Source organism: Phycodurus eques, chromosome 12 (assembly GCF_024500275.1).
Source record: "Phycodurus eques isolate BA_2022a chromosome 12, UOR_Pequ_1.1, whole genome shotgun sequence".
In the NCBI taxonomy this organism is placed as follows: domain Eukaryota; kingdom Metazoa; phylum Chordata; class Actinopteri; order Syngnathiformes; family Syngnathidae; genus Phycodurus; species Phycodurus eques.
In genome coordinates, this window is record NC_084536.1 from 24,220,479 (window position 1) to 24,247,327 (window position 26,849).

The window sequence follows — 26,849 nt, forward strand, 5'->3', positions numbered from 1 at the left end:
TAAAACGCTTGAAGCTGGACATGGAATAAAAAACATTCAACGCGCATTAATTCGCCACAAGAATAGAATTTTTGGTTTGAAAATAGAAGATGGAACGATATGTCACAGCCGCCAAGAAATCGTACAACGAGTTAAATAATTTTATACAAACATAAATGACCCTAAGCACCTAAATGAGCCTCAATGAATGATTTCTGGAAAGCTAGAAGCAGACCCAGTTCCATGTATCCCGAATGAAGAGGTTGAAAACACTACTAGTTCACTTAAGGCCAGAAAAACCTGTGGTCTGGATAAAATTTCTGCTGAAATGCTTAAAGCATGAGGCAACGAACTTAATAAGATCATTGTAAAATAATTTCAACGCTGCTTGGACTTGCAAGAAGTAGCGGCAACATGAAAAGACGCAGAAATCATTTTGCATAAATCAGGCCATAAAAAGGACCTAAGAAATGATCGCCCAATAAGCCCGCTCTCAACGATTTATAAAGTCTTTGCGAAGATATTAGACAAACAAATTGGAATCCAATTTAATGAAGCACAAACGATACAATAAGTGGGTTTTCATAGCTTTTTAATACTATGGACCACATACAGACAGTTCGAACTAAACGAACGAAATAATCGAACGACACAACGAGTATGAAATGCCTCTGTGTGTAGCCTTCATCGACACTGAAAAAGCGTTGGACTCAGTCACCACCACTTCGATACTGCAGGTGCTGGTAAATCAAGGGATAGAGCCGACCTACTGTATATCAATATTCTACAATCAATATACAACAATTCTTCTGGTTCAATACGAATTGATGATGAAAGAGTGCAAATAAGTCTAGGACAAGGCGTCATGTAAGGCGACACACTGTCTTTGGGATGACTGAACTTCTCATGCTATCTTTAAGGGAGAGCCCGGACACCCTGCGGAGGAAACTCATTTCGGCCGCTCGTATCCGGGATCTCGTTCTTTTGCACAACCCGTGACCATAGGTGAGGGTAGGAACGTAGATCGACCGGTAAATTGAGAGCTTCGCCTTTCGGCTTAGCTCCTTCTTCACCACAACGGACCAATACAAAGTCTGCATCACTGCAGACACTGCACCGATCCGCATGTCGATCTCCCGTTCCATTCTTCCCTCACTGCCCGAAGAGCTGACAAAGGCTGGACCACAGAAACTATCAATTGGATACCACTGGACACAAAGCGCCCACGGCGAAGACCTAAACGTAGATGCATAGATGAAATTATTAAGCCCAACAAATTGCAAACGTGAAGAAGAGCCTTCATCCAGCAGTGGATAGAAAATGGCTGATGATGATGATATATACATATATATATATATATATCAATCAATCAATCAATCAATCAAGAACATTTGAAAATTGAGAGGCATGCAGCTCAAAGGGGCATGCACACGGCAAACGTGCAAAACTACACACAGGAAAGCCTTTTCAATCAATCAATCAGTCTATCAATCAATCAATCAAACAAACTTTATTTGTAAGCACTATTCATACAACAAAGAAAGCAACCCAAAGTACTTTACAACAATAAAATTAGATCAATAAAAATACATGAACCCTGCCCACCACTTGTCCACAGGACACAGACGCAGGCACGCACGTACACACATGGAAACACGCGCGCACACACACACTTACAGGTTTAAAAATAACATCGACCTAATAACCTGAGGCTGAGTACAGAGCATCGAGGTGAGGAAAACACCATCTCAGGCAGCCAGGATCAGACCATAGACCATGGGCACAGGCCACCCAGATGGAGCCCGCAAAGTAGCAGTGCAGCGAGGTATAGCGCATGGCATTTGGGGGGTCTCGCAAGACAGGACCATGACCACAGCCCACCATAGATCTTGGTGCAGAAAGCTCTCTCTGAGAAAAGACTGTGAATAGTAAAATATTATCATCCATCCATCCATTTTCTGAGCCGGTTCTCCGCACTAGGGTTGCGGGAGTGCTGGAGCCCATCCCAACTATCATCGTGCAGGAGACGGTGTACACCCCGAACTGGTTGCCAGCCAATCGCAGCGCACATACAAACAAACAAACAACCATTCGCCCTCACATTCACACCTACGGGCAATTTAGAGTTGTCAATTAACATACCATACATGTTTTTGGGATGTGGGAGGAAACCGGAGTGCCCGGAGAAAACCCACGCAGGCACGGGGAGAACATGCAAACTCCACACAGACGGGGCCAGGATTGAACTCGGTTCCTCAGAACTGTGAGGCAGACGCTCTAACCAGTTGTTCACCGTGCCGCAAGAAAGTAAGTAAGACAGATAATATCAGTTATCTCTCAATTTACCGGTCAATCTACATTCCTACCCTCATCTATGGTCATGAGATGTGGGTCGTGGCCAAAAGAACAAGATCCCAGGTACCGAAATGAGTGTCCTCCACAGGGTTCTCCCTTAGAGATAGGGTGAGAAGCTCGGTCATCTGGGAGGGGCTCAGAGTAGAGCTGCTGCTCCTCCACATTGAGAGGAGCCAGATGAGGTGGCTCGGGCATTTGATTAGGATGACTCTTGGACGCCTCCCTGGTGAGGTCTTCCGGGCACGTCCCATCGGGAGGAGACCCCGGGGACGACCCAGGACACGCTGGAGAGACTATGTCTCCCGGCTGGTCCGGGAAGGCCTCGGGATCCCCCCAGAAGAGCTGGATGAAGTGGATGGGGAGAGAGAAGTCTGGGCTTCCCTGCTAAAGCTACTCCCCCGTGACCCGACCTCCGATATGCAGAAGAAAATGGATGGATGGACGGATTGATGGATAGATATTAGTTAAAAGCTAAGTTAAAAAGGTGGGTCTTGAGCCTGTTCTTAAAAACAAGAACATTCTCTGGAGCCCTGAGGTTCTCCGGCAGACTGTTCCACAAATGGGGGCCATAAAACTCAAACGCTGACTCTCCGTGACTGAGCTAAAAGGACAGAGCCAGAGGACCTCGGGGTGTTTGTAGGGTAAAAGTTCTGAGAGATGAAAAGGCCCAAGACCGTGAACGTGGTTTAAATCATGTACATATATACAGTGGTGGTTCTGGCATGAATGACTCCCTGGGCGGGCAACCACATTGATGCCCCACCCTACCCAGGCAGCGGTACCCAAACGTTTTTGCCCCACTGACTATTTTCATGTTAAGACATATTTTGAAGGACCGGCATAGAAAAGAAACATTAAAACTGTCCTTCACCATAACACTTCAACAAGCCAGTCTTACGATATCTTGTGTCCGACAGAATAGCAAGTTATAAGACGCCACATCGTCATCTGGTTCCAAATAATTATGCATTTTTGCTTCTCTGTTGCGATTTTACTTTAGCTTTTAACGTATTTGAAGATCGACTTTCATATTTTGAAAGTCACCATCTGCCGGTCTCATTTTTGGTTAAATCGTATTTACACACGCCAGCCGTAGGAGACTTAAGAGACTTGTTATCTCAAGTCTCTTAATTGCAACATTCCGAGCTCTTCGAAATCTTGAAAGCGACCATAATAAAGAACGTCTCAGTTGTCTTTATTGCACATCGAAGAGGGAAGATCGAGCATCTATGAGATCCCACAGGCTATCTTAAATCGAGGGATGTATCTGCGGAGGTCTCATAGCTCCTCGTATGACGTATGAAAATGGGCGTGCACTGGCTGGATCGTAAACGGAGCAGAACTTCAAATTAAATTGAATTAGCTAATATTTTGTTTTTGTCATTCCTTGATTGTTTTAGTTGGAATATATATATATACAACCCCAATTCCAATGAAGTTGGGACATTGTGTTAAACATAAATAAAAATAATACAATGATTTGCAAATCATGTTCAACCTATATTTAATTTAATAGACTACAAAGACAATTGTTATTTTATGTTCAAACTGATGAACTTTATTGTTTTTAGCAAATAATCATTAACTTAGAATTTTATGGCTGCAACACGTTCCAAAAAAGCTGGGACAGGGTCATGTTTACCACGGTGTTACATCACCTTTTCTTTGAACAACATTCAATAAACGTTTGGGAACTGAGGACACGAATTGTTGAAGCTTTGTAGGTGGAATTCTTTCCCATTCTTGCTCGATGTACAGCTTCATCTGTTCCACAGTCCGGGGTCTCGGTTGTCGTATTTTACGCTTCATAATGGGCCACAGATTTTCAATGGGAGACAGGTCTGGACTGCAGGCAGGCCAGTCTAGTACCCACACTCTTTTACTACGAAGCCACACGTGCAAAATGTGGTTTGGCATTGTCTTGCTGAAATAAGCAGGGGCGTCCATGAAAAAGATGTTGCTTGGATGGCAGCATATGTTTCTCCAAAACCTGTATGGACCTTTCAGCATTAATTCTACCATCACAGATGTGTAAGTTACCCATGTCATTGGCACTAACACAGCCCCATACCATCACAGATGCTGGCTTTTGAACTTGGTGTCCATAACAGTCCGGATGGACGGTTTCCTCTTTAACCCGGAGGACACGACGTCCACAATTTCCAAAAACAATTTGAAATGTGGACTCGTCAGACCACAGAACACTTTTCCACTTTGCATCAATCCATCTTAGATGAGCTCGGGCGCAGAGAAGCCGGCAGCGCTTCTTGGTGTTGTTGATGAATGGCTTTTGCTTTGCATAGTAGAGTTTCAAGTTGCACATACGGATGTAGCTCCAAGCTGTATTTACTGACATTGGTTTTCTGAAGTGTTCCTGAGCTCATGTGGTGGTATCCTTTACACATTGATGTCGGTTTTTGATGCAGTGCCGCCTGAGGGATCGAAGGTCACCGGCATTCAATGTTGGTTTTCGGCCTTGCCGCTCACATGCAGTGATTTCTCCAGATTCTCTGAACCTGTTGATGATATTATGGACCGTAGATGATGAAATCCCTAAATTCCTTGAAATTGTACGTTGAGGAACTGTTGGACTATTTTCTCACGCACTTGTTCACAAAGAGGTGAACCTCGCCCCATCTTTGCTTGTGAATGACTGAGCAGTTCAGGGAAGCCAATCATGGCACCCACCTGTTCCCAATGAGCCTGTTCACCTGTGGGATGTTCCAAACAGGTGTTTGATGAGCATTCCTCAACTTTCTCAGTCCTTTTTGCCACCTGTCTCAGCTTTTTTGGAACATGTTGCAGCCATAAAATTCTTAAATGAGCTCGGGCCCAGAGAAGCCGGCGGCGTTTCTGGGTGTTGTTGGTGGGTGACTGGTTAGAGTGTCTGCCTCACAGTTCTGAGGAGCGGGGTTCAATCCCCGGCCGAAGATAGCTGGGATAGGCTCCGGCACGTCCGCGACCCTAGTGAGGACAAGCGGAAACGAAGATGAATGTATGAAGGAGTACAATTACTACCTTGAAAGTGTTGCACAGGTTTGATCGATTCATCACTGATTTTCACTGACAGACACGTGCCAAGACTTGTTCTAAATTTCTCAGCAATCTGGTACACAATTTCACATTATTTCTGTCTTCATTGCTACAGGTGACAGCCTATTTTGCTCCAGCTTTGTCTTGACATTGCCCTGAATAAAACTGATTGATTAGCTGTAGAAGTAATTTATTCCAAAATCCACAAAACAAAACAAATCATCTATGAAAATGGCAGTTAGGAACCAAGGCAGGAAAAAAACTGAATGGTCGGTGTAACAAACAATGAGTTTTGATTTGATTCATATAAAGCAATATTATCCTTAAACCTATTAAAGGCTTTTTAAGAATGTGCTTTTAATCAGCTGATTTACACCCCGCTGCAAAGTGCGATGACTACAAATGTGTCATGTGTTGTGTGTGTCCCTGTTCATGTTCCTTGCAGCTCCACTCCTTATTAGTTCCGTCCAGTCAGATAGATACTGCAACTGTAAATAATGGTGAATAAATTCATCCATCCATCCATTTTCTGAGCCGCTTCTCCTCACTCGGGTCGCGGGGGTGCTGGAGCCTATCCCAGCTGTCATCGGGCAGGAGGCGGGGTACGCCCTGAACTGGTTGCCAGCCAATCGCAGGGCACATAGAAACAAACAACCATTCGCACTCACAGTCATGCCTGCGGGCAATTTAGAGTCTCCAATTCATGCATGTTTTGGGGATGTGGGAGGAAACCGGAGTGCCCGGGGAAAACCCACGCAGGCACGGGGAGAACATGCAAACTCCACGCAGGCGGGACCGGGGATTGAACCCCGGTCCTCAGAACTGTGAGGCTGACGCTCTAACCAGTCGTCCACCGTGCCGCCCAGAAAAATATATGATTTAGATTATTATTGGGATTATCATTGGGATTTGAAAGATAGTTGTGAAGAAAATGACGCAAATGCAGCAAAACACAGAATACAGTGGTTATATAAACAGAGCAGCGTATGTGAACAGAACGAGGGTGAAAGTCATGCAAAGATATTTAGGACATTTAGTCAACTTATTAGCAAATTCATAGTTTCAATTACTATCATTACAATTTTTTATACATTGAGTGTCAATACCTTGTGGATCTTGGGTGAAAGACGTTTTTTTCGAAAGCTGATCCTTTAAGCATGGTCTGAGGAAGTTCTAAATTTGTTTGCAGAATAGCAAATTCAAATAAGGACGTATTGATGAATCACACATTTGTGCATCAAATTAAATCTGCACGATTTAAAGGTCCCCTTCCATCAGAACATTTTTTTTAAAAAATGTTTTATGCATAATATAATCCTTTCTTTTGAGAGATTTATTTTACTTTGCTGAAGAAGCTTCATTATTTGCTTGACAAACTCCGGAAGTTCGAGGGTGCTCTGGAGTGTTGGTATTCTTTTTTTTTTAAATTTCTGCTTTTAGTTTATTTTATTTATTGTAAGTTTACGGCTGTTATTTGGAATTCTTGGAACAATTCATCACGTGTCTGAGAAACATTATTGTTAAATAGTTGTTGTAGGTGGTTAATTCCATGTTGTTCCCAGGTACTAAAATGAAGGGATCTATTATTAATTTAGGAATCTGGATTATCCCAGATTGGGTAGAACATACTGGAGCTAATTGAGATCCTGTCGATTCTAATCTTTGCCACCAAGCCTTGGCCGTTCCTTTTATTGGATTCTTGAAACATTTATGGTGTTTAAGACTAGTAGAAATAAATGGGAGTTTTGGTCGTTTCATGCTGTTGCAGTCCGTTTGTTCCAATTCTAGCCAAGAATCACACTCCTCACTGGGGTGCAACCATTTGATGAGGTATTGTAATTGGTTAGCTAAATAATAGTGTTTAAAGTTGGGAGCATTTAGGCCTCCCTCCTGTTTACTTTTCTGATGAGTAGATAGACTGATTCTATCTTTTTATTTTTTGAATAAAAATGTGTTACAGCAGAATCTAAGGTTTGAAACCATTTTAATGTGGATTTAAATGGAATCATTGAAAATAAATAATTTATTTGAAGTGAGGTTTTCATTTTTATTGTAGCTATTCTTCCCAGTAATGATATAGGCAAGTTATTCCAGCTTCTTAAATCAGATGAGATTTTTTCCAGAGGTGGTGTGTAATTTAGATTCGTTAGCTCTGTGACTTTTGATGAAATATTGATACCTAAATACTGTAATGTTTCCTATAGGACTGGGGTACTCTGGGATTTGATCTGCAGGAGTCCATGAGTTTGCTGTTATTGGGAGTATTGTTGATTTTGTCCAGTTAATAGAGTAGTCTGATATTTGTGAAAATGTTTTAATGAGATTGAAAACTGCCTCAAGAGAATACTTGGGTTCCTGTAAGTAAAGAAGAATATCGTCAGCATATAGAATGATTTTGTGTTCTGTCACTAGTGAGCAGATACCTTTTAATATTAGCATTTGTATAGCGGCAGCAAGAGGTTCGATAAACATTGCAAATAGCATTGGTGAGAGTGGACCTCTTTGTAATGTAAAACTTTGTGAAGTGATCTTATTTGTGGTGACTGTCGCTTTAGGCGAATTGTATAATGTTGCTATCCAATGTATAAATGAATCTCCAAAGCCAAATTTGCGAAGTGCTGTAAACAGGAAAGCCTGTGCACAACTAACCACGCTCGTTTGCCTTTGTCGCGGAACTCCTTCATCAACGGGTACAATACTCTACACCTCTCATTAATTTCCTAGCGGAACTGGTCGTTCATTCCAAACAAAGTCCCTTTAAGATCCCGTCCTTTAGATTTTACAAACACTTTTTGCTGAAAGTGTTCAAACTTTGCAACGAGGGGACGTGGTCGGTTTCCTGGACGAGGGCCTCCCAAACGGTGGAAAACAGTGAAAAGTAATCCTGTTGACTGTATCTTGCTGTATCTTGAGCGTGGACATCATAAACTTTTTAATCTGCACCTCGGGGTCTCCCAGAGCATGTCAGGAATGCCTGAGAAAATGAGGTTGTCACGCATGCTTCTTGATTGAATGTCCAACGTAGTTTCTTTCATGAGTTTATATTCCAGTCTAAGAGTTTGTAGTTCTGCTGACGTTGACATCATGTTTGATCAAAGCGCAGTATTCAGGGAAGATCAGAATCAGAATCATCTTTATTTGCCAAGTGTGTCCAAAAAACACACAAGGAATTTGTCTCCGGTAGTTGGAGCCGCTCGAGTACGACAACAGAAAGTCAATTGACAGAGAACATTTTGGAGACAGAAAGACATTGAGAAAAACAATCACTGAGCAATAAGGGGTTGCGAGTTATCTGGTAATGCCGGTACAATTTTTATTTACATTTTTTTGACAATTGTGCAAAAAGATGCAGCGTACTCTAGCACTTAGAGCAGTTTAAATGACGAATATAGCAATAGTCCGCTGCAATGAGCATTGTGCAAAGGGCGCAGAGACGTCAAGGAGTGTATGCAGTTTCAAGTGACGAGTAGCGCGATAATCTGGGACAATGTTGATTGTGCAAATGTTTCAGATACTCCTCAGTCAGTGTGCAAGTGTAAGTCCAATCAGAGCAAAGCTCATTTACATGTCACATAATAATGACAAATCCAACAGTCTCAAATGCCAGCTGGAAAAGATGAACTGGAAACACTTGAAAATGGAAATTTTTGGCATTTCCAGCCAAAATGATCATGCAAACCAGAAAAAGGGGCATAAACGATGATCAAAATCCATCCATCCATCCATCCGTTTTCTGAGGCGCTTCTCCTCACTAGGGTCGCGGGCGTGCCGGAGCCTATCCCGGCTATCATCGGGCAGGAGGCGGGGTACACCCCGAACTGGTTGCCAGCCAATCGCAGATGATCAAAATTAAACAGAAAAACAGTGATGGAATGGGACCTTGAAACAAAATGTGAATGACGCTCAATGATTTTCTTATTTTAACCAAAATGGGGACTGATGTAATGATGAGCCAATGAATTTGCAATACATGAATAAAAGGGTGTGTCATTATAAACAATTCCACATGTGAACTACAGTGCCAACATAACAAGCCATCAGAGTGACTAACTTTCACTTATATTAAATTTGGACAAACAAAATTCTGTTGTGATTGAGACGTCATGCTGACTTGTTAGCTGCCATATACTTTATATGCCTTCGGTGATGGTAATTTCATTTTGTACTTGTGTGACAGTAAAAAAAAAAAAGCCTGACATCACAGCTCCTCATTCTTCATTAAAATTAAGGGAGTATTTAAAGGGTTTTAATATTTTCAATGGAATAATAATGATAATACTGACTAACACAAAATGGTTAACTCCTACTATACTGACACTATAAATGTTTTCTCATGGCAACAGTTTGGATTCAGCAGTAAAAAAGAAATAAAATCATTGATGTCAATTTGAAATGTTTCCAATGTCACACAACAGCTTGTGGTCGAACTTCAAGGTATCACTTTACAGTGTGTTAAAGTATTACTGTTTTAGATTACACACTATCACACTACTCTATTTGTGTGTTACTTTTGGGTTAAAGACAGTTGATATAATTATGAGATGACATTTCAATACATTGATCATCTTGAACAAGAAAACCGACAGATTGCAAAGGATAATTTTATTTGAATAGGTCAACTTGTAAAATAAATAAAGTGTTTTTTTAAATTTATTTATTTTTCCTTACAGATGCATTGCTGCTCCTGTGGCTTAATACTTTTTCAAACTTTAAAAAAGCCTCTATGAGGGAAGGTGCGAGTAATAAACTGGATTTGATTGATTAAAGCTTATTCAATGCTATAGAAACATTGCCATCTCCTATTGTACATTTATATTATGTTTCCATGCCCCTGTATTGTATTGTCATTTTTATGATGAAATATGAAAGGCCAATATGCACCGTGTGCTGTCTCCCTCAGCAACCATGGAGGTATATTATCGTGTCAGGCGCAGCTTATCCAAAGGCAAAGCACACGGCAATGGCTTTCGCAAGATCCAATCGTATCGCAGCTGTCAGCCGTGCAAATTGCTTTGTCTCCAGATTCTATCGCTGTGAGCAGCGAGCAATCTGTTTGATGCCTTTTTCCTTTTCATGTTTTATGATGATGTCATTATCTGTGGCACTGCTGTTTTTTTGCATTCATGTGTTAGACACTTTTAATACCTCTCCCTTTGTGTTTATTTTGTTCTAGGTTTACAGACATTCCTACATGGCTTCCTACAGCATCTACAATATTCACACGAGGTAATTGTTGTAGTCCTCATTGTTAGGTGCAATCACATTAAGGAAACCATCCATCCATCCATCCATCCATCCATTTTCTGAGCCGCTTCTCCTCATAAGGGTCGCGGGAGCGCAGGAGGCGTGGTAAAAGGTTGAATCCACCGTGCCCCACATTAAGGAATCCTATTTACAAATTTGATTAACAACGATTATGGACTGCAAAGTGGAAAAATCGATTTTTCTCCATTAATTATGTTGTGTTGCGTGTACAAAAGTGCAAGTGCAATTTTTAAAGTAATTTGTCATCAGGAACAAGAGGTTTTATGCTGGTATGTCTGGAACACATGCTTCTCCTCACTCGGGCCACGGGCATGCTGGAGCCTATCCCAGCTATCATCCGGCAGGAGGCGGGGTACACCCCGAACTGGTTGCCGGCCAATCGCAGGGCACATGCAAACAAACAACCATTCGCACTCACATTCACACTTACGGGCAATTTAGAGTCGTCAATGAACCTACCACGCATGTTTTGTTGATGTGGGAGGAAACCAATCTCCACACAGGCGTGGCCGGGATTTGAACCCCGGTCCCCAGAACTGTGAGGCAGATGTGCTAACCAGTCGACCACCGTGCCGGCAATTACATGAACTATTATAATGAATTATAAAGTTATTGATATTGTTTTTGTTTTGTTTTTAATCCAGGGAGGTTTGGGAGCTGGACCCTCCAGAGGTGGTGAACTCAGTCCTGCAGTATGCTGCCTGGGGAGTGCAAGGCCAACAACTGGTAAGAAAACCTAAACTGGCTTTCATCTCTTTTCTATTTTATTTAATTTCAGTCAATTGTTTTACATGTACATGTTTACCTGAATCATATCAAAAATATTTTTGACGTGTATCACTGTGAAAAATGCAATTTTATGATTATGCATTTGACCTACAGTAAGTCGCTAATGCCTCCCATTTTCCTCCGTGCTGTCTCGAAATGTTGTGCTTGTTCATTATCCTTACAGATCTACATATTTGAAAATAACATCTACTACCAGCCTGATGTGAAGAGTCACTCTCTGAGGCTGACATCCTCAGGAAAGGAAGGGATCATATTTAATGGAATTGCTGACTGGCTTTATGAAGGTAATGCACCTTGTTCGAATATTTCCTTACTCAAGACGTAGTCATAAATAGCCATTCATGCATTTTAGAATTTTCAGGTGCAATATTATTTGGGAATACTTCTTCAGTTGTGCCATATACTGCTGTGTTAAGGCCACTTTATACTCCTGCGCTCGGGCGACTCGACAATGCCCGCATTACGTCACGTGACTGAGGAATTGGCCATTGGTCCATTTTAGTCACATGCTGTGATGATGTAATCAGCGTTCCTCCCGGTTCCACATAGCAGCTACGCCGCCGCCTTCTCGATCGATTTTGCAGCATAATTAAACGTATCATCTGGTCATCTAGGTCCATTTGTTCTAGCAGAGTCTGTTCCACAGTCGCCATTGTTGTTGCTTTGTTCCGTGTTCTGGAAAGGAAAGTTAAAAACGGTTACTGGAAATGGCCAGAAATACAGAGGAACTCCACCCTGTGGCGTCCTAGCCAATACCAGCCGTAGCGACACCCCCGACTTGGAGGAGAACTGCAGCACACTTCCAAAACAGTGCGCGTGGGTTGCGCTCGACTATAAAGGCAAACTGCGCGCGGGATAGCCGCAGTGACGTCAGCGCGGTCGCCGTACGCGCGAGTATCAGGAAGCCTTTCCTGTTAAGTTGTTACAGAAAGCGAATATCATCTGGCATGACTTTGAAGTCCAACGCAGGATTTTAAAACACAACTGTGGCCATTCTGGATTTGTTTGTTTTAGGTCTTGTACAGTAAATTAGCTATAATGGCTGCTTGTATTTCTGCTTATGTTCTATGTGTTTCTCTTGAAGGTGCCCAAGAGTTAATATCGCATAATAGCTTATTTTTGATCGAGAAGCTTCTGGGGTCTGCAGGCATGTATTAGTCAAGATATTCACATCCATGGTTATTATCCAAAGTTGGTGTACGATGTCACACTGCTGTGATTGTATCATTATGTCATGGCATACAGCACTCTCTTCCCAGCAGATGTAGTCACGGCAGATTTGCCAATTTGATTAGCTCAACAGGGCCCGTCCTGATCGTGGCCTATTAATTTCCACACTTAGTACATCTCTGTTGAGAGCATCATCAGCCATCTATGTTAGAGGATCTGTTTCATCAAGTGGATGATCTTTTTTTCCCTCCCATAGTTCCTCTTTTTTGATAAAAAAACAAAAACGTGAGTTTTCTTCATGTTGTCATAAATGCCATTGTTAAATATTGGTGCCGAGCTGTGTAAAGAACTTGACCGGCATATGCTTCCTTCAAGGACCGTGCAGATAGGTTATCAGTGAATCGGGTCAAATTCGGCAAGCCTAATTTGATTTGGGGATGTTAGTCACTGGTATCACTACTTCAACGTTTTAGCCTCAAGTATTGCTAATCTTCTGACCGAAACACCCTTATGGTTTGTTTAATAGTGTAATAAAGTCGGAGATTGTCATGGGTGATTTTGTTGCCTCCATTAAGAAAACAGGCTAGATGATTCTTGTAGGAACTAGTAATTTTTCTCTTTCAAACAATGTTCCTTTATCATATCCTTTTATGGACTGGAAAAACTTGCTAAAGAATTATTTCTTGACCACTGTCTGTGAGACGTCACCATCATCTGACTACCTTTAATAGGCTGTGGTTCATTTTGTCATGCTCGCGTTCCTGTTTATGGGCATCAGGGCAGCATGGACGTGCAGACCTCCTCTGAGATTGTTGTTGTTCTGCCTCAGTCTTTGAAGTGTTCAGTGTTTCTATTTATTGCCACTTGGAAGCACTGCTTTGGGCTTACTGAGGGAACCCTAACATGGAAGAGTCACACACTTGGTTCACTTTTCCTTTCTTGCCAACAATGGGGGTGATTTACTAAGATCCCAAATAGCAGGTGCTATATTGCCTGTTCACACTATCAGATTGTGTTCACTGTTGGTGGGCGTGTTGCATGTGATCTACTGAGATGTAAATCTTTTACTACGCTCCCAAATAGCGGAGGCGAAATTACATGTTCACTCAGATTGCGTGCACGTCTGGTAACAGGTTTAAAGGGTTAGGTTTTGCACTTTCGATGGTTTTCCCCATTAAACATTTGCAAGAGCACTACTAGGGCAAAACTAGGTTTGAAGAGGTAGAATTGGAGTGGAAGACAAACAAGCAGTTGGAGAAAATAAGATGGATCGCTACGATAATTTCAGAGAAGCCCACACCTGCATAAAAGCCATGTTTTGTTTGAATTAACTAGTTCAGAGTGTGTGGGAGTTTGATATACAGTATGTGCCCCAAAACATTAAAACTTGGGACAGCGAACCCAAAAAACTGCTCTGAGAGAGACCGGCACTAATTGTCACCATGTGCTGAAATGAAAGACATGCTGATTTAAAAGGAGTTTTTACACATTTGATTTGGTATGATGCCTTCTTGTGATCAACTCCAAGTCAGCCCTTAGATCATTCAGAAGATCCAAATTTGCATTGCTGTCACGCAAATTTTTGTTTCTGGCATTTCATAAATCTTTAAATGAGCGGACAATTTCTCCCTGCGGCCTCTTGTTTTGCCACAGCTACATTGGCGTTGCCGTGCTTGCCGTTTGCACCTGCCTTTTAGGCATGGATTTTAAAGATGCAAAATAAGCCATCGCAATTCATCTCCAGTTTGATGAATAACGTTGCACGTGCTAAATTCCGCTATTTGCATATACTCCTCCCAGAACACGCAAAATTAACCGTTTGGCCTACTGGGGGCGCCCAGTTAGTAGATCAGCTTCCACATCAGTTTGCGTGAGCAATCAAGCGCTAAAAGTGGAGAACCACAGTCACCTTGTTCTGCCTTAGTAGCCAAACAATTTGAGTCAATAAACATAGATTATTTTACACTTGAGACTATGTGAGTCCCGGGATGTACATGTCATGAAAACAATGAGTCCCAGACCTGGAACAATGAGTCCCTGCAATTTACCATCAAGGAATACAAATACAGTAATCCTCCGCTACATCAAGGTTCTTGGTTCACTGTCACGCTATATTGCAGATTTTTATGACAGTTGTTACTGTCTTCTATCTTTTATACTGTTTGTACAATATTTTTATGATCTCTTTTTTGTTGATAAAGCTGATTGTCCGTTACATTGAAACACTTTTTTTCTTTTAGGCCACATGCACCAATACTACTGTTCAGTACAAAAGTATTGTTTAATTATTTTTGTTCATGGCCTAAAACGTCCAGTACAGTACAAAGTTGTTATTTTTATTTTTAAAAATGTAAATGTTTTATAAGTTTCTCATTTTATCCAAACTTACCACACCAGTGTGCTTGGTCATAGTGACATCGTTGACGTACAGTACTCACCATAGGCGAGTCGCCTTCATGAGCCGCAAGGAATTAGGGTGCTTCCTATTTCCAAATCTATTGCCAAAGGCGAACTGCTTGACAAAAAACTGGAACTGTACCAAAATTATGTGTGCCATGTGCCATACTCCAAAGTATTCCTCAGCCTTAACACTGCAGCGATGCCGCTCTCTCTCTGCCAGCACTCTATGCACAATAGATAATAGATATAACCATCGTCACATGGCTGTCACGTCAATGCCCCACATTGACGTGACAGCCATGTGGCCGCCACGTAGGCAGCGGGAGGCACGTCTTTTGGAATTGGATTTCGACATATTGTATTGTCTGTGACCCGGAAATATGTCAGTCCCAATCTCTTGCCTGCATTGTGCCAGAGCGCCAGTAAACAACAGCAGCCAATTCTGGAACTAACAGACTTTGTCAATGGCATTTTAAGTGAGGCAACACCAGCAAATTTTTGTTTTATGAACAAGTGTCGCATAGGGAAAAAAGGTGGTGGTATTGTTACTTTTAAGTCATTATTTCAGTGTAAATAAATTGTACTGGCTCTGTTTTTTAGTTAAAGGTGACCCAAAGGTTATTTTTATTATAGTTTATAGGCCTCCAAGATACAACAGAAAATTTATGGAGGACTTCTCCGAACTGCTGTCAGTTATTTGTACCGACTATTTTCTCATAACGGGAGACTTTAACATTCATGTTGACAATAACATGGGAAAAAAATCTAAATAACTTTCTGTTATACTAGACACATTTGACCTGTTTCAACATATGAAGAGTCCATACCACACTCAAGGTCACATCTTAGACCTGGTCATCTCTAAGGATGTTGAAATTCTATTAATTGACATAAAGGATATGGCTATTTCTGACCATTTTTGTGTATTCTTTGAATTACAGATTCATCCAAAAGTTCAGACAACCTCGATGTCTATTAAGAAAATGTACATAAATGAGAGCACCGCCACTAAGTTTATGGAGACCGTTGCTGTGCCACAAATTGTGAATGCTGAGACAGTTGATGAACCTTAGGATAATTTCATCTGTAAAATCTCAAATGTCATGAATGCTGTCGCTCCTATTAGAACTAAGACAATGTCGAGGCGACCAAGAACACCGTGGAGGAGCACAATGATGGTAAAGACCGCTAAATCAAAGTGTCGGAAAGCAGAACGTAAGTGGAGAAAAACTAAACTCCAAATTGACTATGACTTCTACAGACAAAGTCTTTGTCATTTTAACCAAGCATTAGGGCTTTACAGCAACACTTTCCCGAAATCAGCAGTAAGAACTTCAACAATACTCGCACTCTGTTTGCTGTGGTTGACAAGCTCTCAACCCCCGAATCAGATAGCTCCAGAACTTCTAACAGCAGATAAATGCAATGAATTTGCTTGTTATTTTTGTGAAGAAAATACAATCTATCAGGTTAAATATTAGCACAAATCAGCAAAATGATGAAATGATACTACATCTGAAGCCACCCAGGAAAAACTAAATTACCATTGCTAACTGATTTGCAGCAACTAATCAATTGCTCACTTCAGTCAGACGAGTTTCCTAAAGTAGCTGCCATTAAGCCTCTGGTAAAAAATAGAGCCCTGGATGCTTCCATGTTAGCAAGCTACAGACCCATCTCAAATCTCAATTTCAAAGCCAAGATTGTTGAGAAAGTTATTTTTAATCAACTCAGCAATTTCTTGAACTTAAATGGACTTTTTGACAAATTTCAATCAGGTTTCCGAACTCATCACAGTACAGAATCTTCTCTTATCCAAGTGCTAAATAATATAAGGATAGATTCCTAGCTGACTTTCAACAGTCATATCAAATCAATGACTAAAACTGCCTTCTACCATCTGAAGAACATATCCAGAGTGAAGGCTTGCATGTGTCAAGCAGACCAGGAGAAGCTCATCCATGCTTTTATCTCAAGTCGACTTGACTATTGTAATGGTCTTCTGACTGCACTCCCTAAAAAGAGCATTAAACAGCTGCAGTTCATTCAGAATGCTGCGACTCGGGTTCTGATCAGAACTAAGAGGTCAGAGCATATTACTCCAATTCTAAAGTCATTTAGACTTTAGAATTGGAGTAATAAAAAAAATGTCATATGGAATAAATATTTCCAACCATGTTTTTGTTACCAAACCTCTTTTTACAATACAGTAACTTAAACAATCGTTACAAAGTATTACCCTTGAATTTCGATTTCCAAACTATTCATCTATCAATTTGTTGTCTATGTAATAATATAAGGAGGTGATTCAATATTTATATGATGGAACTAAAATTGGCATGGTGATTCCAAAATTGCAGTCAGTTTGTTTTCGAGCACGTCAAGTTTAAACTCCAGATACCCTCCAGATAAGCAAAATTCCACTGATTAGCTGTAGTAAGAATTGCCAGTTGATTACGATAGGACTCATCTACAGCTGCGTGGCAACTTGTTTGTGCATTCACAATTGAGACAGTGCGGTGAGAGGTGTGTGCAGCTCCCAATAGCTCAGAACTATCAATATCTGCATACAGAAAGCTAGCATAATAGGAATTTAATTGAAGCACGTTGTAAGTTCTATTTCATTTTATGCTGTTTTTTTAGTCTTCAAAGCTTGTAACTATTCCATCTTAGTGTTTTATTTACATAGATACATCAATGTTTCATATTTTTTAAAGAAAATGGATATCCTATTGTTGAAAAACTCGACATGATAGAGAACTGAGATCAGTTTTGGATTCCGCACACCAACAATTGAGAAAGAGCTAGCGCATTTTGCGGCACTGGCACAAGGTCTTGGCTCCTCGCACCATGAAATACGTCACGTCCGGCTCACGCTGGCTCACAGTTGGCTCACTGCTTGCTCATCTCGGCATTATCGAGGCATGTTCGACTTGCTGCTCATTCCACAACATCGTATGTGCTTAGAAACGGCTTGTTGTTTTTGATAATGGTGAGTATACAGTACTATACATTAAAACGTGTAAGTGCCATTCACATCTTAATACAGGTGTCAGTCAAATAAAACATCGTAAAGTCTTGACTCCTCGCGGCATATTGAGGTCACTTGTGGCTCACCACTAGCTCAACTCGGCATATCGAGGCATATTCGACTTGTTGCTCATTCCACGACATCGTATGTGCTTAGAAACGGCTTGTTGTTTTTTGTAATGGTCAATAAACAGTATATGTATAACTACAATTATCAAAAATACCTGCTTTTGGCCCATATGATGATAGTATTTTTTTTACTTTATATGTTTAAATGGGCGGCACGGTGGACGACTGGTTAGAGCGTCAGCCTCACAGTTCTGAGGACCTGGGTTCTATCCCCGGTCCGCCTGTGTGGAGTTTGCATGTTCTCCCGTGCCTGCGTGGGTTTTCTCCGGGCACTCCGGTTTCCTCCCACATCCCAAAAACATGTATAAATTGGAGACTCTAAATTGCCCGTAGGTGTGAATGTGAGTGCGAATGGTTGTTTGTTTGTATGTGCCCTGCGATTGGCTGGCAACCGGTTCAGGGTGTACCCCGCCTCCTGCCCGATGACAGCTGGGATAGGCTCCGGCACGCCCGCTACCCGCGTGAGGAGAAGCGGCTCAGAAAATGGGTGGATGGATGTTTGAATGTTAGAATCGATGTTTTTATTTTTACCTTGGCGTATTGATTGTGTATAAAGTATCTTTGGGCATGAAATGTTTAAGATCAATTTAATTTTTAAATGTTACTTGTGACTTAATTGTTTTGGAGCCCTCGTAATTTTATTTTTCAGAAAGGAGACACCTTGCAATGAAATGTACTGCAAACATTGGCCTTTACAACTGGACGTCATGAATATAAAATTATGCCAATGATTATATTGGAGACTGGATTCGTTTCATTTAGTTACATGATTTTCATTTCGGCGGCACTGGTTAGAGCCTCACAGTTCTGAGAACCGGGGTTCGAATCCCGGCCCCGCCTGTGTGGAGTTTGCATGTTCTCCCCGTGCCTGTGTGGGTTTTCTCCGGTAGTCCGGTTTCCTCCCACATCCCAAAAACATGCGTGCTAGGTTAATTGAAGACTCTAAATTGCCCGTAGGTGTGAATGTGTGTGTGCATGCTTGTTTGTGTCTATGTGCCCTGCGATTGGCTGGCGACCAGTTCAGGATGTAGACCGCCGCCTCTCGCCCGAAGATTGCTGAGATGGGCTCCAGCACGCCCGCGACCCTTGTGAGGATAAGCGGTACAGAAAATGGATGGATTTTCATTTATATAAGCTTTATTCATCCGAGTAAGGCAATTGAGCACAGATTCTCATTTGAAATACCGACTTGGCTGCAGACAGCAGAGTCAATAAATGTACCGAATTATTCACAGTAAATTATAGGCAATCTTAAATTGTGACATGCAAATATGAATGTTCAATGAGTCTTTTTCAACTCGTGTCTTGTTTACTGCAGGAAAATGTTTTAGTGAGAGACAGCAAAGCTGCTGCGCAATGGTGTTGCAAAACACATTTTGAGGGGAAAATGAAGTTGCCGGAGTTTCTGGACAAGGATGAGGAAGCCCAGAAAGAAATACTTCAGGAACTCCACAGCACAGGGGATTATGATCTGAATGATATGTTTTTATTCCAATTTGAAAAAAAGAAGATTTGAAACAATTCTTTCAAAATATGAGGGATGTAAAAGGACTAAAAGTCTCTATCAAATTTGGCAAATAAAGTACTGAATAGCTTTCCTCTGAAAGTCATGACTGAATTTAAATGAATGACAAACTTTTTCAGTAAATATGTTCAGTGACACAAAGCCTGTAGGTCATGATTCCGAACTCAGCTGCTGGAATGATGTTCCCGAAGGCCTCTCTCACTCTCTTCCTCGCTCTCAAAAACTACTTCTACTAAAAGCTACTTCTTGAGTACAGTTAATATGCAGGGCTACTAGTTTGACACAGACTTCTGAAATTTCCTCAAATTACCCAATTAATGAGCACACAATAATTTGGAAACATAAATATCAAATGCAACACTTTAATTGTATAAAGCTCTGGCAGTTGTTACATTTTCAAATGATCAACATAACGCAACATCGCTACCAATAACCTAAACAAAATACTGGGGAGTGAGGCGGTGAGCCGGCCGTGAGCCAGTGTGAGCCGGCGATGTGAGCCACGGCTGAAGAAGTGCCGTATTTCGTGCCGCGATGAGGCGGCAATTAAACGTGCATGAAAATGAGAAAAGATGTCTTATTTGACTGAAGCATGTATTAAGATGTGGATGATTGCACTTACACATTAACATACAGCACTGTATATTGACCACTATTTTTAAAAAAGCCATTATTAGACATTGGATGCCCAAGCTGCTCCGAGCCATTGTTGGCTCTCGGCATAATAAGGAATACACCGTGACTAATAAACAAATACTTACATAATGTCGTCTTAATCAGTAACAATAATCTCAAAGGCTATGCTGAGAAAATTGATCATCTTGCCACATAGAAACTGTATTTACAAATGAACTTGATCTTAAACTCTTCATGGCCAAAGAGATACACAATCAATACTCCATGGTAAAAATAAAAACATCAATTCTAAAAAATAGTATCATATGGATCCAACAGCAGGTATTTTGGATGATTGTAGTTATACATATACTGTTTATTGGCCATGACAAAAAACAACAAGCCGTTACAACAACAAGCACATACGATGTCGTGGAATGAGCAGCAAGTCTGACGCATGCATTAAGATGTCACTGATGGTGTCGTGGTCCACTCGCCTGACTTTGGTGCGGGCAGCGTGGGTTCAGTTCCCACTCAGTGACTGTGTGAATGTCAGTGCGAATGGTTGTCCGTGTCTATATGTGCCCTGCGACTGACTGGCGACCAGTTCAGGGTGTAGTCCGCCTCTCGCCGAAGTCAGCTGGGATAGGCAACAGCGCCCCGCATCCCTAAAAAGGATAAGCGGTGTTGAAAATGGATGGATGGATGTATTAAGATGTGTATTACGTGTATTTATGTACAGTACTGTATATTCATCATTATCAAAAACAACAAGCCGTTTGTCAGCACATACGATGTCGGGCGATGAGCAGCAAGTCGAATATGGCTCGATATGCCGCGATGAGCAGGCGGTGAGTCGGAAGGGACGTGTTTCATGCCGCGAGGAGCCAAGACCTTATGCCGGAGCCACAAAATGCGCTAGCCCTTGCTGCAAAAATTTGTTAGAAACAGCTGCCAGACCTAACTCTACAAAATTGTGTTCCCCACTGTTATGTAACTATGGGAAAATTTAATTCAGTAAACCCAAACTCAGTTGGCAACTTTTTTTGTTTTCTGCTTTCTTGACAATCAATAAAAGTTTCGGAAAGGTTGCACTGATGAAATAGTGTTAAGATTTTAAATCCATTAAAACAATAATTGACGATTATGTGCCTTCAGAGGAGATCCTTCAGACCCACGTTGCACACTGGTGGTCACCGGATGGAGAGAGATTGGCCTTCCTCGTCCTTAATGACAGTCAAGTGCCCAACATGGCTTTGCCTCGATTCACGGGCATGACATACCCCAAAGGAAAACAGTATCCATACCCCAAGGTAAGTCTTGCATATTATACAGTTCTCACAGATCCCTAATCATGATGTGCCATTGGTGGTCATCATAATACAAACGATGTATTTAGAAGTGCATCAAAATTCAGGCATTACTTGATACTGTATTAGAAGGAAAAATAACAACAATAACAATAAAGTTATTTCTGTACAAACGTGTTTCACCAACCCAGGCTACATATTTTATATGCACTTTGTACACTCACAGAAAAAATGCACATTGATGTCCCATGGTGCCTATAATGTCTTATGGCAAATCATATAGTAATTTGATGTTCCATTTTTTTGTGGTTTTCCAAAAGCTGATCAAAGTGACACCATCTCAGACTACAAACCCTGTAGAAAAAAAACAAAGAAATTAAATCAATCAAAATATGGTATTTTCGAAGCGATTTGTTAATCTCCAATACTTGGTTGGGAATCCCTTTGCTTTAATCACTGACTCAATGCGCCGTAGCATTGAGGCAATCGACCTGTTTTGGTGCTTCTGGCGGTATGGGCAGGGGCCAGGTCCTGCTCGAAGATGAACTCTGCATCGCCATACAGTTCCTCAGCAGAAGGAATCATGAAGTCCTCTAAAACATTCTGGTCGACTGTTGTGGTGACCTTGGATTTAAGAAAGCAGAGTTTACCAACACCTGCACTGGACTTTGCACCCCAAATCATGACTGACTGTGGATATTTCACACTGGACCTCAAGCAGCTTGGGTTCTGTTCTTCACCCGTCTTCCTCCAAACCCTTGGACCTTGATTCCCGAATGAAAGGCACACTTTACTTTCATCAGAAAAGAGGACCTTGGACCACTGGCCAACAGTCCAGTCCTTCTTCTTCTTGGCCCAGTTGAGATGCTTCCTATGTCGGCTCAGGATCAGAAGTGGCTTGACCCAAGGAACCCGACAGTTGTAGCCCATCTCCCGCATGTGTCGGAATGTGGTGGTTTTTTAAGCTGTGGCTTCCGCCTCATTCCACTCTTTCTGGATCTTTGCTAGATTCTTGAATCTTCTCTGTTTGATAATCCGCTGAACCCCATGGTCATCTCTTTTGCTGGTGCATCTTCTCCTGCCACATTTTCTCCTTCCACTCGACTTTCCATTGATATGCTTGGACACAGCACGATGTGAACAGCCAGCATCCTTAGCTATGAACCTTTGTGGCTTACCCATCCTATGGAGGGTATCAATGATGGTCTTCTGGCCAGTTGTCAAGTCTGCAGTCTTCCCCATATTGAACCCAACTGAGACAATTGAACCAAACTGAAGCAATTTAATGACACCTGGGGAAACCTATGCAGGCGCTTTGAGTTTATTAGATGATTAGTTTTAGAGCTCTTACTGTCAATCACTGTCATTCTTAGCGGATGCGGGATCAAGGACACCATTTATCCACTGACAAGCCCCATTGCCCCTCCATCTCCCACCTCTCCCAGGTTCAGTAGCACCCCAGTGCTCATCCAGCATTCTTTAAACACCAAAACTCACCAAATAGCAGTAATGCCTGAAGAAAGGTCCCTTCTCACACTGTGATACAAGGGGATGACACTGAGAACAAATACAGTATCTGCTGTTGCATTTGAACTTGTTGAAATTGTACAACCCCAATTGCAATGAAGTTGGGATGTTGTGTTAAAGATAAAAACAGAATACAATGATTTGCAAATCATGTTCAACCTATATTTAATTTGATACATGACAAAGACTAGATATTTAATGTTCAAACTGATCAATTGGATTGTTTTTAGCAAATAATCATTAACTTAGAATTTTATGACTGCAAGACGTTCCAAAAAGCTGGGACAGGTGGCAAAAAAGACTGAGAAAGTTGAGGAATCCTCATCAAACACCTGTTTGAATTGCTCAGTCATTCACAAGCAAAGATGGGACGAGGTTCACCTCTTTGTGAACACGTGCGTGAGAAAATTGTCAAACAGTTTAAGGACAATGTTCCTCAACGTACAATTGCAAGGAATTTAGGGATTTCATCATCTACGGTCCATAATATCATCAAAAGGTTCAGAGAATCTGGAGAAATCACTGCATGTAAGCGGCAAGGCCGAAAACCGACATTGAATGCTCATGACCTTCGATCCCTCAGGCGGCACTGCATCAAAAACCGACATCAATGTGTAAAGGATATCACCACATTGGCTCAGGGACACTTCAGAAAACCAATGTCAACAAATACAGTTCGGCGATACAGCCGTAAGTGCAACTTGAAACTCTATTATGAAAAGTAAGCCATTTCTCAACAACACCCAGAAACGCCGCCGTCTTCTCTGGGCCCGAGCTCATCTAAGATGGACTGATGCAAAGTGGAAAAGTGTTCTGTCGTCTGACGAGTCCACATTTCAAATTGTTTTTGGAAATCGTGGACGTCGTGTCCTCTGGGCCAAAGAGGAAAAGAACCATCCGAAGTGTTATGGACGCAAAGTTCTAAAGCCAGCATCTGTGATGGTATGGGGCTGGGTTAGTGCCAATGGCATGGGTAACTTACACATCTGTGAAGGCACCATTAATGCTGGAAGGTACATACAGGTTTTGGAGAAACATATGCTGCCATCCAAGCAACGTCTTTTTCATGGACGCCCCTGCTTATTGCAGCAAGACAATGCCCAACCACATTCTCAGTGTTAAAACCTAGACCTATCTCCCATTGAAAATGTGTGGCGCATTATGAAGCATAAAATACAACAACGGAGACCCCGGACTGTTGAACAGCTGAAGCTGTACATCAAGCAAGAATGGGAAATAATTCCACCGACAAAGCTTCAACAATTAGTCTCCACAGTTCCCAAACGTTTATTGAATGTTGTTCAAAGAAAAGGTGATGTAACACAGTGGTAAACATGACCCTGTCCCAGCTTTTTTGGAACGTGTCGCAGCCATAAAATTCTAAGTTAATGATTATTTGCTAAAAACAATAAAGTTTATCAGTTGGAATATTAAACATCTTGTCTCTGTAGTGTATTGAATTAAATATAGGTTGAACATGATTTGCAAATCATTGTATTCTGTTTTTATTTATGTTTAACACAACGTCCCAACTTCAGTGGAATTGGGGTTGTATTTAGTCACACATTATTACATAAAATTGTTAGTCATATGTAAGCAAGATTCATAGTCATATGTCAAATCTTTTTAAATTAGGCAAGGCAATCTTATGATCTAAAATTGTTAAGCATATGTCAAATCTTTTCAATCTATATAAGGCAATCTACGAAATTTCCAAAAATGGAACTGTGCTTCTGTTCTGAGGACCGGGGTTCAATCCCCGGCCCCGCCTGTGTGGAGTGTTCTCCCCGTGCCTGCGTGGGTTTTCTCCGGGCACTCCGGTTTCCTCCCACATCCCAAAAACATGCATGAATTGGAGACTCTAAATTGCCCGTAGGTGTGCATGTGAGTGCGAATGGTTGTCTGTTTGTATGTGCCCTGCGATTGGCTGGCAACCAGTTCAGGGTGTACCCCGCCTCCTGCCCGATGATAGCTGGGATTGGCTCCAGCACGCCCGTGACCCTAGTGAGGAGAAGCGGCTCAGAAAATGGATGGATGGATGGATGGAACTGTGCTTCTAGTAAACGCCTATGAACGTTTTTGTGTTAATTCACTTCAACACAATGTCGTAGTTTTCTTGTTTTTGTTTGTTTACGCTTTATATTTCAAATCAATTTCAATAAAGTTTTTCTGACATTAACAATTAATTAGCAATAAAGACACTTAAGACTCTCCCACATGCAGGCTGGCCAACCCAATCCAGTGGTGAAGCTCTTTGTTGTCAATCTTTACGGGCCGACGCACACGCTGGAGCTCATGCCACCAGACAGTCTCAAACTACGGTGAGAAGAGCTTCAGTTATATAAAGAGAACACAATGCAGTTGAAACCAGATGTTTACTTACACTATACAAAAGGACATATGTTTTTTTTCCCCTTCACTGTCTGACATGAAATAAGACTAACTTTTCCTGTTTGAGGTCTCTTGGGATCACCAAAATTATTTCTGTTTGCATTCTAAATGCAAGAATAATGAGAGAAGGATTTTCTATAGGCAATTTTTCATTACTTTCTTCAAAGTTTACAAACAGTAAGATTACTGGGCCTTTTAAGAATTTGGGAAAACCCAGATGATGATGTCATGTCTTTGGAAGGTTTATTGACAACATTTGAGTTAATAAGAGCCATTTTACACAATAAGAGAAATTTCCAGATGCCTGATGGTGCCACATTCATCTCTTCAGCCATCATACCGCTCAGGAAGGAGACGGGTTCTGCGTCCCAGAGATAAACGTGCTTTGGGCCAAAATGTGCATATCACCCCAAGAACAAAAGCAAAAGACCTTGTGAAGATGCTGGCTGAAGCCGGTAAGAGTATGTCATTATCCACAGTGAAACGAGTATTGTACAGGCATGGGTTGAAAAGCCACTCTGCCAGGAAGAAGCCATAACTCCAGAAACATAAAAGCAAGACTACAGTAGGCATATGCACACAGGGACAAAGACCATCATTTTGGGAGACATGTCTTGTGGTCTGACGAAACTAGAATTGATCTTTTTGGCCACAATGAGCATCGTTATTTTTGGTGGAAAAAGAGGCAAGCAGGAAGAACTGGTGCACTTCACAAAATAGAGAACATTATGTGGAAATAATTAAGCAGCGTCACAAGACGTCAGCCAGGAAGTTAAAACTTGAGCACAAATGGGTCTTCCAAAAAGACAATGACCTGAAGCATAGTGCCAAACTGGTTACAAAGTGGCTTCAGGGTAACAAAGTTTTGCAGTAGCCATCACAAGGCCCTGATCTCAGTGCTATTAACCATAAGAAGAAGAAGAAGAAGAATCACTTTTTATTGTCATATGCACATGCATGTATGCACATGAAATTTGTGATCACATACACGTTAGTGGAACACACTGGAGCACGGGGCAGCTGAAGCGCCCGGGGAGCATTTCGGGGTATCAGTGTCTTGCTCAAGGACACCACAGCCGTGAATCCGGGGGATGTTGGCGGATGGTCCAGTCGGGGTCTTGAACCTCAGTCCCCCACGGTGGCAGGCGCCCCAAGTCATACAGTTTCAAATACTAATGAAATGTATTTAAACTTCTGACTTTGGAGAAAGTTATGACAAACTGCCCCCCACCCCCCCAAAAAAAACCCAACACTTCTCTTGTTATTCTGTAAATTATCAAATCATCTGTTTTATTTGGGGTAATCCTAATTGACCTAAAACAGGAAAAGTT

At 41.6% G+C, this 26,849-nt stretch overlaps 1 protein-coding gene across 5 annotated transcripts in view; it reads left to right on the forward strand.

Annotated features, from left to right (window-relative positions):
• LOC133410435 (inactive dipeptidyl peptidase 10-like) overlaps nt 1-26,849 on the forward strand; it is a 112,287-nt gene that overhangs the window by 54,127 nt on the left and 31,311 nt on the right. For all 5 annotated transcript variants that reach the window (XR_009769556.1, XM_061691614.1, XM_061691615.1 and 2 more), the window contains exons 6-10: nt 10,541-10,593; nt 11,277-11,358; nt 11,585-11,705; nt 21,449-21,603; nt 25,351-25,448. Coding sequence is in view for 4 of the 5 variants with exons in the window: in XM_061691614.1 (XP_061547598.1) it covers nt 10,541-10,593; nt 11,277-11,358; nt 11,585-11,705; nt 21,449-21,603; nt 25,351-25,448 (509 nt within the window). In the remaining variant the exon portion in view is untranslated. The remainder of the gene's footprint in view (nt 1-10,540; nt 10,594-11,276; nt 11,359-11,584; nt 11,706-21,448; nt 21,604-25,350; nt 25,449-26,849) is intronic.